This window comes from Lepus europaeus, chromosome 1 (genome assembly GCF_033115175.1).
Source record: "Lepus europaeus isolate LE1 chromosome 1, mLepTim1.pri, whole genome shotgun sequence".
NCBI classification, from domain to species: domain Eukaryota; kingdom Metazoa; phylum Chordata; class Mammalia; order Lagomorpha; family Leporidae; genus Lepus; species Lepus europaeus.
This window is the reverse complement of record NC_084827.1, coordinates 9,834,273-9,853,490: the sequence shown is the minus strand read 5'-3', so window position 1 is coordinate 9,853,490 and position 19,218 is coordinate 9,834,273. Positions and strand designations below refer to the sequence as shown.

At 43.4% G+C, this 19,218-nt stretch overlaps 1 protein-coding gene across 1 annotated transcript in view; it reads right to left on the bottom strand.

Annotated features, from left to right (window-relative positions):
* Positions 1-506: 506 nt before the first annotated feature.
* Positions 507-19,218, bottom strand: part of CNTNAP2 (contactin associated protein 2) — a 1,725,059-nt gene continuing 1,706,347 nt past the window's right edge. The window contains exons 23-24 of the mRNA XM_062195064.1: positions 4,566-4,646; positions 507-706 (exon numbers count right to left, since the gene is read on the bottom strand). Of these exons, the coding sequence (XP_062051048.1) occupies positions 507-706; positions 4,566-4,646 (281 nt within the window). The remainder of the gene's footprint in view (positions 707-4,565; positions 4,647-19,218) is intronic.

Genomic DNA, 19,218 nt, shown 5'->3' with positions numbered 1-19,218 from the left:
TTTTCCAGTTTATAGAACATCAAAAGAAATATCGTATGAACACGAAGTAGTTACTACAATAGCCCATTAAAAGTTGACTATATGCAAAAGGAAGAGAATGTTGGAGGCCATACGTATGTGCACCAGCTTTTCTCAAGAAAAAATATCCACATCCTAAGGGCTCTTAAAAATGTAGAAAACTTGCCCTGTTACCACGGGTTTTTAGAACACCTCTAAGCACACACAAAATAAGACAGGTATTACCTACAAATTTCAACCATTGCTTAAACTCTAAAAGCATTTTTTGTATTGTTTTGTTTTGCTATAGAAGGGGAAACTTGGCTATAAAGAAATATTAAAAAGTTTTTTGTGTATGGTGATCAGTCTCAATATTCTGTTGCTTACCTCCCCAGCTTGTGCTGATATTTTAAGGATGTGCTCAAGAATATGAAGCAGGGTGCTACTGTCCCTTTCCCTCCTCCCTCAGCGTCCCCCCCGCCCTAGCCCACAGCCAAATAAGCCGCCCCTCAAATGAGCCACTCCTTTTTGCTTTCATCAATGGTCTCTGTGAAGTTGGGGTCGTTGTTCATGATGGCAGCATCTGCGCTCTCTGCTGACTCTGCTCCCTTTGCTTCATTGGTGTGGTAGGTGCCCTTGTGACGAAACATGTACCGAATGAGGAAGACCAAGGTGCACAGGATGGTGAAAATCACCACAGCAATGACCCCTGGTGGAGACAGAAGTGCCAGAGGTTAAAAAAAAACTTAGACTATTCCCCCAACACTTCCTGCCCACTGACCACAGTTCTCTGAAATCTTGCTCTCTATGTAAGACAGACTCCAAGACAACAATGACAAAATGCAGTCAGACTTGTTTCTGGCACAGGTATATGTAGATGGTAAAATCCCACAAAGTCAGGTAAAGACCAACATTAAGTAGAACAATTCCCAGAACAACACAGGACTAGGAGATGTTCATGTTCCAACAGATGATAGTGGAGACTGTGTTGAACAACTAGGGCATTCAGTACAGGCTCTAGAAGAGTCGTACTGCAGGTGCTTTGCTAAAACAGTATGAAAGTAAAGGCTACCCTCGATCTACCCCTAAAAAGCTTTAAAATGAGACTAAAAAATATCAAGTGGTGAGAAACGTAATGGCCTGCCAAAGCAAACTTCAGTACTTCTCAAGGAAAGCAATAATACCGAAAAACCCAGTGTAACATTGATAATGTCTGGCATCTAACAAGAAATAACCAAACATGCAAAGAAACAAAAAGATGGGAAAAATGTCACCCAACTGGAGGGAAAGTCAGTCAATTAGAAGGATATCCAAAAGTGACAGAGATAATGGAATGAGCAGATAAGGACATGAAAATAGCTGCTATAAATATGTTTAGAGATTTGAAGGAAAATAGAATGAGTAACAATGGAAGTTTAAAAATGAAACCAAAGAGGACTTGTGAAAAACATTACTGGATGGAACAATACAGATTAGGGCAGGTCTAAGTAAATATAATGGATAGAAATCCTCTGACTAGGGGCTGGCGTTGTGGTGTAATGGGCAAAGCATGCAATGCCTGTATCCCATATGGGTGTCAGTTCAAGTCCTGGATGCTCCACTTCCAATCCAGTTCCTTGCTAATGCCCCTGGGAAAGGAGCAGCAGATGACCCCAGTCCTTGGGTCCCTGCACCCATCGTGGGAGAACTGGAGGAAGCCTTTGTGGTGGTCTGGGGAGTGAACCAGTGGATGGAAGATCTCTCTGTCTCTTCCTGTCACTGCAACTCTGGCAAATCTTTTTTGTTTCTTAAGATTTATTTTATTTATTTGATAGAGTTAGAGGTTGGTCTTTCCATCTGCTGATTCACTCCCCAAACAGCTGCACGTGTCGAAGCTGAGCCAATCTGGAGCTAGGAGCTTCTGGATCTCACACATGGATGCAGGGGCCCAAGAACTTGGACCATCCTCTGCTGCTTTCCCAGGTGCATTAGCAGGGAGCTGGATCAGAAATGGAGCAGCCGGGACTCAAACTGGCGCTCATATAAAATATTAAAATAAAATTTAAAAACTTCAATTTAAAAGGAGAGACAGAGTAGATAAGAGTAACCAACTATATGGTGTTTATAAGACATTAAGGAAACAAAAGTAAATGAATGAAACAAACACTGCTCATAACTGGAGTAGTTATACCAAAGAGGCAGTACAGGGTTGTTAGTAGGAATAAAAGCATTTGATAATGACAGAAGGGTAAATTCATCAAGAAGACATAACAGTTACATTATGAGATAGATACATATATCTCCAACAGTACTACAAATTGAAGCAAAAAGTGATGTGAATTGGCTGAATTAGACCAATTCACAATTATACTTGGGGATTTCATACTCTTCTGTCAATAACCGATAGAACAATTAAACTGAAAATCAGTAACAATTTACAAGGCTTGAATTGCACTATTAACAAATTTAGCCTAAGGAAATACTACTAATCCTATACTTGTCTGTCTTAAAATAGAGGAAGAAAAACCACTACTCAACTCATTTTATGGGCCAGCATTATCCTGACAGTAAAATCAGAGGAAACATAAGATGCTTAGTGTTTCTAGTAATTGGATGATTGCACATATAAACCATGGAGATACCAGTATTGATCCACTCAAGTGGCTAAAATTAAGGCAACTGACTATTCCAAGTGTTAGAAATATCTGGAATAAATTGGCCTCTCGAACATTCATCATGGGACTGTAAAAGTTTCAATCATTTTGGAAACTTGTATGGCAATTTCTTTTAAATATCAATTTTCTGTATTAACCAGGAATTGCATGGCTGGAAATTACTAAAGAGAAGTTACACTTGTAAGACTTATACAAGAATATTCATAGTAGCTTTGCTCATAATAGCTCAAATCTGGAAACACACCAAGCATTTATCAATAGGTAAGTAGGTAAAACAAATTACAGTACACTCATTCCATGAAACAACTTGGCAATAAAAATAAATGGCCTATTGAGACATGTATCAGTGTGCACAGATCCCAGCAGTGTTACACTGAGTGAAGGAAATATGGTACCGTAGACTATGGACTGCATGCTTCCAGGTAGCAAATTCTAAAAGCAAAAATGAATCTATAGCGAGATCAAATCAGCAGTTGCCTTGGCTGGGAGTGGGACAAGGGAAGGATTTTACTATGAAAAGACTTGAGAGAGCATTAAGAGTGATGGAAATGTTCTGTATCTTGTGGTGGTCATGAGTGAATACATCTGTCAAGGTCACTGCACAATATTCTTCAATAAAGCTGACTTTACAGCAAAAAGAAGCAATGATAGGGAGCTTGATAAGAATATAACAGAACTTTGGACAATGTGATTTAAGCCCCATTCTGAATATATACTAATTTTATACTCATATAAAGGTACTTCAAAAATTTTTGTGAAAAATAAGACTTTGGTGCAAAAATTTGGAAATCCATGTATAGTTTTTTTCATAATACCTGTTTTCCATAAGCTCCTCATGCATGGATTTAAAAACATTTGCAAAATAAGCTTATCCTTTGATTCTATTGTTTCACAAACTTTTTGAAGTTTATTTGTGGGTATCTACCTTCTTCCTATGGAAAAGAATTTTACTATCTAAGCCATGTTGGTTGGCAGAGTTTAAACCCTTGATATGTTTACAGTATTAGCTGTGTGTAATTAAGGAGGAAAGGACTTTCTGGAATGAGAGACAGAAGGAACAGGGAGACCAGGCAGTGGGCAACAAGGCTATCATTATCCCAAATGTGGGATGACGCTAGCAGAGTCGGATTCTTCTGCAATTGTCCATGGTGAGAAGAAAAGCCTGGAATATTTTAGATGCTCTGGTTTATTATCTGATAATTTTTATTAAGATAACTAAAGCCAGGCTTCAAATTCCTTCTCATTTAAAATAATTAAAATTATTTGAGAGGCAGAGTGACAGGAATAAGAGACAGGCAGATAGACATGCAGATCTCTAGCGCTTCCATTCACTGATTAACTCTCCAAATGCCTGCAGTGAAGGACTGGGCTGGGATGATGCCTGGAACTCAATCTAGGTCTCCCATGTGGATGGCAAGAACTCAAGCAGTGAGCTTCACCACTGCCCTCCAAGGTCTGCATTAGCAGGAACCCTGAGACAGGAGTAGGAGCTGGGTACTGAGTCCAGTACTCTGCTGTGGGATGGGAGAATCTGAACCCCCTTCCCAGTTTTATAGTAAACTAACCTGGATCACTTAGGATGCAAGAGAATGAGAGTGAAAAAGATAGGGGGTGGTAGAGAAATGTCCCGGCTATTGTCACTGCTGCCTGCTGGCATAGTCAGACCTTGCTTGCTTAGCTTACCACTACCATTCTTTTTTTTTTTTTTTTTTTTAAGAGCCAGCATTAAGAGTAACCAGGTTAAATTTACCACAGTTCCTTCCATGTCCTTCATAATCTGATGCTGTATTAAAACAGCAAAATGCATGATATAAGCATCTATTTGACTTTTTTGTCCTAGACTATCATGGTATTGAATCGAATCACTTTCTACAGGGGGGAGCCACGGGAAAGCTTGTTGTGTACATCACTTACCTCCAATGATAGCGGAGTTTCTGTTGACACCGTTTCTTATAGCTTGCCCTTGTCCTGGATTGTATGGGAAATCAGCACTGGCTGCACAGAAAGAAATGAGGAGCCAAGTAAATAGACCATCGATCCCAAGCGATCTGATACCTATTTCTTCAAACAGTTCTTCGCTGCTTTTTCTAAATGAAGTCTCCGTTTGTGGATGGACCCATGTTACCATTGTTTCCCATAAAGAATCGCAGACTCCTCTGTCCTCATTCCGGCCATTCCTCTTTGCAGGAGGCCTGGCCAAACACTGTTGCTCATTTGGAGGAGTCGTAGAGAATTCTAGAACTCCACGAGCTGATCTCCAGTTCCACTAACTGGAATGCGCCTCCCCTTCACCTTTGTCCATTCTCAACTGGTGGCACTGGATATATTTTTAGATAAGCCCTTTACAGCTGACAGCAGTAGTTTAAAAAGTAATCATTTTGTGAACCTAGTATTTTACATGCTTTAATAGAATGCCATATACTTCAGGAATTTGTAAGGGGACAGTGTTTTTAAAAGTTGAGAAGACTTATTAGCAGGCTTATACATTTTCTGTTTCTTTCCCTATCACAGAAAATAACAATCAGTTGTATTAAATTTAGATGTTTTGCTAAGATAAAATAAATGTACCCAAAAGGCAAATCCGCAGGTCTTTCTTAGGTCAGCAGAGTATCTATTATAATTCATGAAAGGTACTTCAACTCAAATGACTTCAAGTGTGTTGGACTTCTGTTTGCGAAGTTAAGGTCAACCTGAGGGAAGCAGATCAGCCAGAGCTGCTACTGCTGGCTGGCAGCACCAGTTCAGCACAAGGAATATTTCCAGAGTGGTGCTTTGGAATAATTAAATGTGTACACAGCACTGAAATAGGGTGGTGGTATGATTCGGGGAGGACCTTGTTAAGCACCAAGTTTTCTAATTTATTTCCAAGCTAGAAGCTTCTAAGAATCTTCAAGATAATGAAAAAAAAAAAAAAAAAAAAAAGAATGCAGTCCTTTCTCTTTCTATTCTCATGGAAATGTAGCATCCAAAAAAGGAGATTATGGATTCTATCCGTACATGAAATTGAATCTATTCTTTTTGAAAAGATTGATTTATTTGAAAGTCAGAGTTACAACGGTCACATGGCTGGTAGGCTAAGCATGGTTTCTCTGTGTTCTAAAATCTACCTATCATTGCAACCTTGGCCACAAAACTGCAGAAAAACACAGGTGCCTGGAGCTAATGGGAGGCCTCTCCCCCATTCCCCTGAGGCTATCAATATGACAACAGTGGAAGCTGTGGAAGTGGTAGAAGTGGTGACCTGGGGTAACTCCAGGAGAATGACAAGAGCTGGAGGATAACATTGGAAAATATTCCAGGATTGCCTTTGGTCTAAATTTGAACCCTTGGCTGGGGAGGAAGGTCTCCCTTGGGCTGTCTTTGTCTTCTGTCTTCCCTTATGGACCACCTTTTTAACTCTGCATTCTGGGCACATGAATTCCTAGTGTTTCAGATTGGCATGGTTTTGCTCATTTAGATGCTCTCTGGACATCTGGTTTACTTTTCCCTTCTTTGTCCATCATATCTTACCTCTTTTCTGAAGGTATCCTTCGCCACCTCAGGCTAAGTAGTTGGTTCTCTTTTTAATAGGTATTATGTTTTATAAAAGATTCATTTATTTGAAAGGCAGAGTGATGGGGCAAGGGGAGAAGGAGAGAAGATTCCCATCTGCTGGTTCAACTCCCCAGTTGGCCACAACGGCTGGGGCTGGGGCAGGCTAAGGTCAGAAACATGGAACTCCATACAGGTCTCCCACGTTGGTGATTGGGTCACACAGACTTGGGCCATTTTCTGCTGCTTTCCCGGGTGCATTATCAGGGAGCTGGATCAGAAGTGGAGCAGCCAGGACTCAAACTGGTGTGCATTTGGCGTGCCAGTGTTGCATGTGGTGGCTTAACCTGCTGTACCACAACACCAGCCCCGACTCTTAATTTTTTAATAGAAGATTTATTTTATTTGAGAGTAAGAGTTACATACACAGAGAGGGAGAGACAGAAACAGAGGTCTTCCATCTGCTGGTTTATTCCCCAAATGACTACAATGGCTGGAGCTGGACCCAGCTGAAGCCAGGAGCTTCTTCCGGGTCTCCTACGTGGAGGCAGGGGCCCAAGCACTTGGGTCATCTTCCACTGCTTTCCCAGGCCATTAGCAAGGAGCTGGATTGGAAGTAGAGCAGCCAGGTCTCGAACCAGCACCCATATGGTATGCTGGCACTGCAGGTGTAGGCTTACCCTGCCATGCTACAGTGCCAGCCTCCCCCCACCCCCATCTTAATTCTTGTCTTCCTTACACAGTAGTCATCCTCATAAAGGCAGGGCCCAATCTTAATTATGTCTGCTGTTTCAGTGACTGATAATGCAGTGGCAAGGGCCAAGTGACTGCTGAGTGGCATCCTGAAAATCAGTGGATTCAGGATGCATCAACATTTGTGTAGCTGCTTCTAATAAAGCGTTGCATACAGGTAAAGTTTTAAAGTCAGCGGCTTACTGTCAACCAAACCCTTAAAGCAAGATAACACTCTGATTCTTCCCATTAAAGGACACGAACATATTAACTATAGAAGACATTAATGGTTCCTAGTCCACCAAATTTTGGTTACTGTTAGAAAACTATCAGAAAATACCCTCAGATCACCAGAAAGTCTCATGAAATTCACGGACAGAATTCTGGTGTGTGTGTGTATGTGTGACATTTCTATTTTCATGCTCTTATTTATAATTTAAACAGTCATCCTGATGCATGTCCGTGCTCCTTTGAGGCAAAGCCATTTGATTTTGGCAGTCAGAGAAACTACTATTTTGATAGATATAGTTAATTGTAACTTTTTCCTGGTACCATGGAAAGACAACTACACAAGATTGCGATGTGGATGACGGAGCTGTTCCATGGGGCTGGATGTTGTGGTGCACAGGTTAACATTGCTGTTGGGATTCCCACAGCCCATTTCTGAGTGCCTGGTTTGAGTCCTGAGTCTTCCACTTCTGATTCAGTTGCCTGTTCATGTGCGCCCAGGGAGGCAGCAGGGGATGGACCAGTACTCCCTATGGGAGGCCCTGATTGTGTGTGGGCTCCTGACTTTGGCCTGCCTAAACCTAGTTGTAATGGACATTTGGGGAAGTGAACAAGTAAATAGACGATTTCTGTCTCTTTCTGCCTTTCATATAAAGTGAATATATATATATATATATATATATATATATATATATATATAGACAGAGTGGATAGTGAGAGAGAGAGAGAAAGGTCTTCCTTTGCCATTGGTTCACCCTCCAATGGCCGCCGCGGCCAGCGCATCTCGCTGATCCGAAGGCAGGAGCCAGGTGCTTCTCCTGGTCTCCCATGGGTGCAGGGCCCAAGCACTTGGGCCATCCTCCACTGCACTCCCGGGCCACAGCAGAGAGCTGGCCTGGAAGAGGGGCAACCAGGACAGAATCCAGTGCCCCGACCGGGACTAGAACCTGGTGTGCCGGCGCCGCTAGGCGGAGGATTAGCCTATTGAGCCACGGCGCCGGCCCAAATCAATAAATTTTTAAAAACTAATTCATGGCACACGCTCCATTCTGCAAACATCCATATGACTCCCATCCAGTTTGCTTACAGAGCTGAGCAATTTTAATGATGCTGGAGTATCAAGAGTGATGGGGCATGAGGGGTATTCAGAAAGTTCAAGGAAAATGTGTATTAAATTTTGCATAATTTAAAATTTTTTTTTCAAGATTTATTTATTTCGAATGGCAGAGTGACAGAAGACAGGACCAGAGCCAACACTTCAACAGGGGATGCTGGCATCATAGGTAGAGGCTTACTCTGCTTGGCCATATGCCAGCGCCAAAATAGATTTATCTTTTACTTCTATTTTCCATGAAGTACCCTCATCTTTTGGAAAACATTGTTGAGTGGGTCCAAGGTTGGAGTATTAGTTCAAAATAGATTTGATATTAACAATCTCAAACCATACTTGCGTGAAATAAGCAAAACTATATTCAATATACTTTTCTTCTGGATTGTCAAATGACACTACATGAGGATAACCCCCAAAGCGTGGTATCAGTCTAGCTTTGACTTTTTAGGGTCTCGCAGAAGTGCATGTATTTCTGGTATATCCCTTGTACCCAACCTTCTGATTTGTCCAGTCAGCCCCATAGACTGCGTTTCCTTTGCACCACCCAGAGATTAGCTCCCTCCCACTTCTCTACCCAGCGTAGACCAGGCAGGGCACATTGCTGGAGGAACTGATGAAGGGGGATTCTTCTCCCAGGAGCTCTGTTAGTCAACAACCCAGATGAGGCTTCAGAGCCTGGCTGTACTCTCTGCTCTCCCTCAGTGAAGGCGGACACCTTCTAGGTCCCCAAACATATTCCGATCACTCACATTCACACTTTAACACAGACATCCTTCCCCTCCGTTGTCTTTGTCTTTCACGGGAGAAGCAATCTGAGAACCTACTACTGGTGCAGTTTTGCTTTTCCCGTTCCTCTCTTTTTTTATATTGAAAAGGAAATAATAACAAACAAACCTACTTGTAAGGTCAGGCCTCAAGGAGGTTGCTTCTCATAATTAACACTGAAGGGGCATGGATGGAAGAAGGTGAACAAAAGTATACTTTCCTTCCTCAGAAATAGAATAGACAATATAAGTGTTCTGTTCCCCTTCTAGAGGTGTTTTGCTCTCTGTACTGTGTTCATAAAAGGTTTTATTACAAAAATCTAATTAGCATCCATGAATCTATGTCCCGGAGACAGCTGGGACCCTTTTGTGCCAGTGACAAGTCCTAGATTCCAACATTAAACAAAATGGCCCTAAATCACCATAGAGGTTGTTCATATATGATGGATTTCCTGAATTCTAGGGTTACATGGAATTAGTCATCAATTAGACTATAGTTTCCTCTCACGTAAAACTTTTAAGACCCCAGTTCATACTTGAGATACTGTGAGCATGGAGCAACTTTCAAAGGCAAAATTGGACAAATGCAGAATATCAAGTAGTTAGTTGTGGTGTAGTTGATCTAGAAATAGTTTTTCTTTGGAGGAGTTTTGAAAGTAAGTTAACATGAATCTCAAATTTCAGGAACATGCTGTTTAGGAAACAATGCCAATACTTCCTCTAAGTCAGGCAGTGTTCTATCTGTCCACTGTCTTATTCTTCATGTGAACCTCCTGTGATAGGTATATTTATCCAATTTTGGAGAGATAAAACAGTGCTTTAGGTTATATGGCCAGGTCATAGGATAGCCAGGAGTTGAACCCAGGAAGCTGGTTCCAGAAACCACCTAAAACTAAACCGAGCTGTGAGAAGGCACCAGTCTACACTGGTGCTATCAGTGGTCACCATCGTTGGATGGTCTAAGGCAATCCTCCAAGTTAGCCCATTTGTTTTCCCTGAGGTTGGAGGACAGTGAGGGGAGGGCAACGATGTGGGAAGGCTTCTGTGTGCACGTGTGAGACACTTAGCTGACAAAGGCTAACTCTGCATGATGGCAGCATCCATTGAGCAATATGGGTAAACCAGGAAACCCGAACTGATACAGGAGAAGTACAGACATCCCATTGCCTTGGTAACTGATATGAACCCCTTCAGGGCCAAAACAGCACAGAGAAAATGGTCATCACTATTAAGAAAGCGCTCAGGAAGCCTGGGATAGTGCCGGTTGTGCTTGAGATCATTATTGTCAGATTATAATTTTTGATTGCATGCACAGAATGTGAAAAATAGAGGTTTCAAGGCAGGTGCTTAAGTACTAGAAAATGATTAACCAGACACTTTAAGAACAGAATATTCAAAAGAGATTTGAGTTCTTTAGCATCCAATTGCTCGTCTATCCCATTGAGTAGGTAGGTTAACGACAGAAACTAAATTTGATGATTGTGATTCTCATTTAATGAAATTTCAAGATATGTAAAATTGTAGATTTTAGACTCAGAAACCAATTGTAAATAAAACACATTTCAGTCCATATGAGAGTAAATCAAGATTATCTAACATAATCCATCCCCCTCCCCTGTTCCCCTTCGAAATGAAAGGCATGAAAAGCCTCAGGTTGTCCTCTATTAGAGACAAAAAAAAAATTAGATGGGATCTGACATCTCCTAGAGAAAAGATTTCCATGGAAACCACTAGAGCTTCAGCATCTAAATGATAATTTGAGACACTTCAACGAAACTGCTGCTATTAATTTAATTTAAATACAACATTATTTTGCAGCAGAGTCTGGGGTAGACGATTTATATATGCTCTGTCCTCCTGGCTTCTTTGTTTCATTTTCACTTTAATTTCTTTTCAAATGTGAGGTTCACAGAAGAAAATAATTTTCTCAAATAATTTGTTTTAGCCTTCACTTTTGACTGGTATTTCATACATAGATCTGAAAACAAATGGTGATTGACTAAGATGCTGAAGATGTAATGGTCATTGGTAGAAGACTGAGACTTCTCTAGAGCAGCAGGTTTCTGTCCAGGCAAACAGGACACGGCCTGCGCTTCTGTGATCCTGAGTCTCGGTTTGCATCCATACCCTCACCTCAGTTTCTGAAGAAAGCCAGGCAGCTAGAATTTCTGATTTCCAATGAGAAAGGGATTATGAATTTTTGGCCTGTGACTTAAACGAAACAAGCTGTACATTTTCAGTTTTTTTTTTTTTTAAAAAACAAATACTTATTTGAGAGGCAGAGAGAGAGAGAGAGATATCCCATTCACTGGTTCCCTATTCAGATGCCTGCAACAGCTGGAACTTGGCTGGACCCAAGTCAGGAGCTGAGTACATAGTGCAGGTCTCCCATGTGGGTGGCACTTGAGTCATCACCTGTGCTCCCAGGGACTGCAGTAGTGGGAAGCTGGTGTCGTGAACAGAGCTGGGACTGGAACACAGACACAGATGTCTTAAGCACTAGGCCAGATGCCTGCCCCATTTCCAGGTTCTTAGAGGAAGTGGTAACTGCTGGCATGAGCATGATAGTCCAAGATCCAATGACCAGAAAAGATAATGAGGTGAAAAGAAACAGAATGAATGACCTTGCCATCATCTGCTGTGCATCCTATTTAAAACATGCCAACCTTTACAAGGAAGAACAGAATGAGCAGTTGATTTCATTATGATCCCTCCTCCTGTCAGTCTAAGCTGACTTCTGCATTGTGTCATTGCCTTTTAGGAAAAAGATACGCTGATGCTCCTGGACGAGGCTGTCATTGCAGACTTCCGCCTGGTAAACTAGAGAGAGGTATATTAACTGCAGATAGCTCATTATCAACAGATACCCAGGCTTTGTATTCTACTCACTAAACACTAAGATATATGGTGTTCATTTTCATGTTAGACAAATGTCTTTTTACTGCTCGGACAGATGGACTAGTCCTTCATTAACGTTTAGCTGTAACTGTTTATGAATCAGCTGTCAAAGTTATTGTTGGATCATGTGAGCACTTGTGGATTCTAGATGCTCACATCTCACTTTTATAGATGATTTAGCCCCACAACCTCTTTCTGTGATGAGGCGGCAGAATGGGTGGTGGCTGGGTCCAAGCCACATTGCCTAGGAGGTGCCAGCGATGGGAGTACGAGGACTAGGTCTTGGAACTCCTCATTCAAGACTCTTGCCATGGTTCTCAGATGAGCATGAATCGATAGACAATTCATGGTCAGAGAGCCTCAGGGCCAGGGTGCCCCGCTGCGTCGGGCTGTGCTTTCCTCATTACAAGGTCGCAGTCCTCTTGGTTGAGGTTTGTCTTCCTTCTTTCCCTCTCTGCTTCAGGAGGTTTAAAATGAGGTGAGCAAGACAGCAGGGATGGAGAAGCCCCAGGTCTGGGGGAACGTGGCAGGTTTGGGAGGAATCATTCAAAGCTGTGTCCGAGGGAAACTGCTACTTTCTACTTTGTCCACTGCACACTTTCTGGACTGCCGTCACTTCCTATATAATAGGACTTTGGAGGTTGGGACTAAAGTGTCCCTGCACGGTTTGAATGGTGGGTCCTTTCGTCTTGAAAAATTACTATACCTTTGGAGGTGTTTTCTTCCTCCTCATGTCTCATTCTGATGTGTCTTTGGGGAAAAGCAAGCACATTGATTCCTGACTGCTCTGGTTCAGAGCTTCTGAATGGTGAGGTGCGTGCGGGTCACTTGGAATCTTGTTAAAATGCAGATTCTGATGGACGTGGGGTGGGCACTTGGGAGCCTGCATTTCTAGTAGGCTCCCAGAGTACTTGGGTACATACCTCCCTCTGGGTCACAGAATTTAAGTCACCCTTGGTGGTCCACACCTCCAGCTGTCCTTGTGTATGTGTGTTTTAATTTAATGTGGTGCCTGAGAGGAAACTAAAATAATGCATTCTGAGAAGCTCAACATTTTTCCTTGGCTGAATCGTTTTGTGCTTCTAATGATCTTTGTGACAGAACGCCCCACGTTTCCATTCTTTTAGCTCCATTTCTTTTCAGTGTTGTGGAAGCAATAATAGCAGCAATCCTTTAATTTCTGATTATAATTCTTTAGTACTTTCAGTGTAGGCTGGAAGTCTATTATTAATTCATACTAAGAGCAGTTTAAACACAAACCATAATGCAGTATAATAAGTGGTTATGTTAGGTATGTCCTTGGATACTTCCCTGCTTCAAAACAAAAGTACTAGCTCTCTAACGCATGTGTATTGGGGAGGGGAAATATGACGTTGGCACTACACCATTGTTGTCGAGGCATTCAAGGCCATACATGAGAGTGAACAGACAAATAAAAAAAACACTGGGTTGTTCATTGCTCTGGAGTCTATTGATTGATTTTTGGAAAGCATTCCCATCTCCTTGCTGCATATTCTTGCATGGGTGCTGCTGTGCAGCAGAATTCCCCAGCTCAGGGTGGAAATCCTGACGTGTCCTGGGCGTACTGCGGCAAGTCAAATATCCCAAAACAGCAGAGTAACTGTCTAGGGTTGTGTGACGCGCTGGGCCACAGACTTGGATATTTACCAAGCCTTCCGAACAGATCTGTTATACAGGGATCCCAGCTCATGGAATCTGGTTTCCTTATTAGCAGAGCTGTCTCAGCAAGAACTGGTCATCCGCTGATTGTGGAAATAACTTCGGTTTCTAAGGAGATGGGGCTTTAGAAAATCATGGTAGGAAAAGGGAGAAGCAACCCCTCCTAGTGAATAAGGCACAAGTGCCTGTTTTCAGGCCATTGCATTGCCTGAAGGCAGTGGCCAGGGACTGGCAGGGCTCCATAGATGCGGGTACTGTGGAGACCCTGGACCCGTTGTCTTTGGGACTTCGGAGAACACGCCACTGGGAGCTGAGTTTCAGTAAAGGCTGCGGACTTACAGGATTTATGGTTTGGGAGCTTCACGGAGATTGTGTGTTCATCACCTAAGGCGCAGTCAAGAGATGAGTTTCGTTTGTGTCACAATTTTGGGGAACAGGGGAGGACGCAGGGCCTCCCTTCACTCCTCCCATGTGGGAATGTCTTGAACCAGATGGATCCTTTGGGAACGGTGAGATATTCCTGCTTGTCCTTCTGCGTTGTCGTGTGTCTTTCAAGGAGCTCAGTGAATACAAAAGTGCACTTAACGCATTGCTCTTCCGCTGCCAACTCCATCTCGACGTGCAGAAAACGCTGGCTGGGGATTTAGGTGAGGAATGTGCTCCTCTCTGCACCTGCACTGCCTCTGCCAACGTTTGCGAGGTGTGTGAGTTGTGGCTGTGGTCCATCAGGGTGCGACAAGGACTCTTTGCATCCCCAAGTTTTCAGAAAGTAGTCCCTAGATGCGGGTTGCTTTAGACGCGTGGAGTACACCCAGGTCACAGACTGCTGATGGCTTCTGGCTCCACTGTGTGGTCTGTTAGAAGGTGGGCGTGAGCAAACCTAATGCGCTTTTAAAAATTAATTCTGCCTATATTTTAAGTCCTTTCGCAATGCCCAGTTGGGCTATTGGTTTGGAAATACTCTTTTCAGCTGCATTAGTGCAAGTGAAAATTTATAATTCCAACCTCAAGACAGTGTCTTTTCTTCCAGACAGCTGACTTCAGAAAAGTGAATATAAAAGCCTCCTGCTAAGTAGATTCCCATTATCTTTTGAACTGTTTTCCTCTTGAATTAATTTGAGATCTCAGAAGAGAACTGTCTTTGCTTGCTGGTGGGTGGAGTGGCTCCTGGTCATCAGAGAGCCTTGTGACCCACGTGGGCCCTGATCATGGAAGCGTCCTCTTGTTTGCTCCCTGGCGCTGGCTCCCATCATTATGGAGGTGATGTGATAAACTTCTCACACAAAGCCAGGCACTTCTTGCCTAGCTCTGCTTCTCACTCATGTCCACAGTGCGTGAAGAAATAAATTTAATTGGCTCTAGCAGCCTTGGGGCCAAACAATTCCATATTAAAAAAAAAAAAAAAGTGGGGAAAAAAGGAAGGTGTATTGAGTAGCAGAGACTTAACCTATAGGTATGCAAATCACATTTCAGATGTTTGCTCTCTATTTAGAAGGTGATGGAAAATAGTGAAACACCTCAGCACTGGAATTCTTCCATGTTTAAATTCAAAATGTTGGAAGAAGTGTCTGTGCCCGTGTTTAGATGGTGCTACTTTCTGTGGAGCTCTGAGCAAAGTGCTATAAGCACAGTAGCTCATAGCTTCACAGCTCTGACCGTGCTGAAAGCCACTCTTGGGCTGGGGACCAGCAGCCAGGTGAGTGTGCAGCCCTCATTCAGAGACAGCAGTCAGGATAAAACACAGGCATTGGAAGCATTTCAGCAATTAAAATCTTTTATAAATTGATCATTTTCATCTGTATCCTTTTCAGTTCTCTGAAAGAATTCCCAGCAAATGACCAAAACTCATTTTAAGCCTTTTTTGAAGGAAGAATTTTCAAAGCAATTCAACTCATTATGTTTAAAATAACTTTACTCCATATTCATATGGATTCTTGTTTATTTCCATTCAAACATAAAATTGATTTTAAGTTTTTACAAAGCATTTTCCATTTTTCCCAGGCAGAAACTCCAGAGCCAAATCAAGAGCATTTGCTGTCTGAGTGGCCCAGGTGCATCGTGCCCCACCAACCCCAGGTGACGCGTGAGTGAGCGAAGCAGTCTACCATGTATTTGTTGGCGGTGTTTACATGTGGACTTTCGTCTAGAGAGCAGGTGCTGGTGGGTCATGAGCTTCATCTGGGTGATGATTCTGGAGCCTTCGAGGCCTCAGGCAAAAGGGACACAGGTCCCAGTTTGCCAGCTAAGGTGGAACCAGCACTTCCAGGTGCTGATCAGCAGGGATTCCTTTGGGAAGAATTTGTACCCTGGATGGCAATAATAGTTTTGAAATGATGACGCTGGATAATTTGGAAGGTGTGGTGCTCCCTCGAGTGGCCCCATAGCTCGGTGACATGGTGTTGTGAGATGCCTGAGTGACACACAAGGATACCCAAAGACACAGCGCAGCGGGCAAAGGTAGAGAGGGGACTGACCGAGGCAAGGACAGCGAGATGTCCCCAGACAACACTGAGCTCACATTTCCTTCAGTGACCTGGGCTTCTCACAGCATCCACGTGGCACAGGAAACAGACAGAAATGAATACTGTGGCTTGCGGGTGTCCCTGGTTCTGCCAACCACAGAGAAGTCGCCATGGCAACACATACAGCTGTATTACCCTACAGAGGCTAATGCTGAAATGATTGCCAGGCACAGACCTGGGGAAAAAACACCCCTGAGTGTAGCGCCAGGCACTGTGGGGTGGGAGGGGCAGCGCCTAGAGAGAAGAACTGGGCAGGATCCCAACCTGGATGCTGTTCAGATTCTGTCGTAAGGGGTCAAGCGAAAGAATGACGGCGAGAGAGGAGGAGGACTGGGAATGAAGTGACATCCACAGAAGGAAGCCATGACCTGAGGAACTGTCCCAGGCTGGGTGTCTGTACCCCTTCTGCCTTTTATAGAAGGACAGTTTGAGTGTTTCGTCCCTTGGAGGAAGACAGCCCCCACCCCGTGTAGGCACGTGGAGCCCCTGGGACGCAGCTCATGGAAAGGGGGCAGCCAGCGCGGTGTGCAGTGCTGCAGGGGAAGCCACGTATGTGATGCTTTGCTTCCGGATCATTTCTGCCTCATGGCTCAGCCCTGGAAGAGCACGTGGCCTCCCAGCTTTGCTGGACACAAGTCTGCGGCAACTTCAGCCTGTCCCTGAGTTCTTTTTGGGTCTCTTAGATAAAAGTAGTAAAAACATCCAGGCGAAGACACTGCACCTGCAGGGTGCAGTCCGAAGAGAGGGCCTTGGCTAAGAGCTCAGATGTGTTGACTTTGGCCCACATTCCTGTTTAAGTGGATGGCACACCCATGGGCACATGTGCACACACATGCATGCCCACACCAGTAGAGGAAATAAGAGAATTAAATATTCAAATTAAAAAGGACAGCAACTTAAAAGAAAACCGAAAATGTTAGGATAAACCAACAATCTAAGAGCTGGGTCTTTGAAAGCAAGCAAAAAAAAAAAAAATAAAATAAAAAATAGGAACATAAGGCCGGCGCCGGCACACTGGGTTCTAGTCCCGGTTGGGGCGCCGGATTCTATCCCAGTTGCCCCTCTTCCAGGCCAGCTCTCTGCTGTGGCCAGGGAGTGCAGTGGAGGATGGCCCAAGTGCTTGGGCCCTGCACCCCATGGGAGACCAGGATAAGCACCTGGCTCCTGCCATTGGATCAGCGCGTTGCCGCCGGCCGCAGCACGCCAGCCATTGGAGGGTGAACCAATGGCAAAAAGGAAGACCTTTCTCTCTGTCTCTCTCTCTGTCCACTCTGCCTGTCCAAAAAAAAAAAAAGGGAAAATAATATAAAAACTATGGATAAGAAAGTTTCTTGAAATGAATTTGGAAACCTAGATTAAATGCATGAATTTTTAGATAAAATAGCAAACAATCGTGGATTAGAAAGAAAAATTTAATTAGGTCAAGTAGCATAAAATGAGAAAGTTGATAAAGAGCTACATGCACAAAAAGCAGTAGGAGCAAGTGGTTTTAGAGGTGAAACTTACTCAACATTCAGGGCAATGCTTCCAGGTTTATATCCTTGTCACTCACAGAGTGATCCAAGGGCCGTAAGTATTGCTGGGAGCTGGCTAGAAAAACAAAATCCCATTTCTTTTTTTTTTTTTTTTTGACAGGCAGAGTGGACAGTGAGAGAGAGAGAGACAGAGAGAAAGGTCTTCCTTTTGCCGTTGGTTCACCTTCTAATGGCCGCCGCGGTAGCGCGCTGCGGCCGGCGCACCGCGCTGTTCCGATGGCAGGAGCCAGGTGCTTCTCCTGGTCTCCCATGGGGTGCAGGGCCCAAGCACTTGGGCCATCCTCCACTGCACTCCCTGGCCACAGCAGAGAGCTGGCCTGGAAGAGGGGCAACCGGGACAGGATCGGTGCCCCGACCGGGACTAGAACCCGGTGTGCTGGCGCCGCAAGGCGGAGGATTAGCCTGTTGAGCCACGGCGCCGGCCCCATTTCTAATACCTTTAATCTGCAGTCTCTGATTTCCCTAGGTAGTTCTAAGGACATAAATGTTTGGAGCTTATTCAAATCATCTCACAACTTGAGAAAGAGATGGAGAAGTCCATTGTGGTATGACTGGGTGTCCGGTGGTAATTATACAGAAATTGTAGACAATCCCAGTAACCTCCTTGGAATTCTCAAATTCACTTGGGAAAAGTCAATGTGGAAGGTTAGGAAAATTCTGAAAAAGCAACTCAGAATAGAAGGGAAATCAGCTCTGTGAGGTCCTTAGTGTCGTTACAGAAGCTCCGTCATTGTGACTGCTTGCTCCCGTGTCCTGAAGAGTCCCATTGGTGTAACAGAGCAGGGAGTCCAGAAGTAGACGCCAACACCCAGGCCATGTAGACAATGACAAAGGTGGGGCAGGCGAAGGCTCAGGCATCAGTGCTGGACCACTTAGCCATTTAGAAAACTTACTCCTGCCACCAACATAAGTTTCCAGTGGAGTAAAAACGTACATCTTCCAAATAAAACATATAATCTTTAGAAAAAATGTGGAATAATTTGAGAAGGTACTGTGCAAAACCCCAAAGCCACCAAGCACTTCATTTAGAAACTTTTACACGGAGTTAAGGGGAGAACACTCCCATAAATTAAAAAAAAAATGTTTAACTGAGCAAACATTGAACTATGTATTAAAATAAGAATTAATATCTAAGGAATGGTTATAAATCAGTTAGTAAGTGGCATAAAGAAACAGGCAGTACATAGGGAAGTGAATACATATGAGTGCATACAAAGATATTTAATCTCACGATTAAAGAAATAATTGTGAGGGTGTGGGGGAGAAAGGCCAAGAAGTACTGTCAAATGGAACATCTCATGAGAGTGACAGAAATGCAGTCTCCCTTGAACCAAAAAAACCATGTGTACAAAGCTACTTATTATGGATGCACTGTAGGAACAAAAGATGAGATGCAACTAGAAATTCCCAACAGATAAAAAATCTAACTCTAGCATATTTTAATTGCTATGTATATACATGTGTTTGGTGCTTTTGCAGGAAAACTGAAATTTGGATCATGTGCAGGAAAGCACACATTGGCAAATGGGGGATATTTTTTCTTTCTACTTGAATAAATGTGTACTG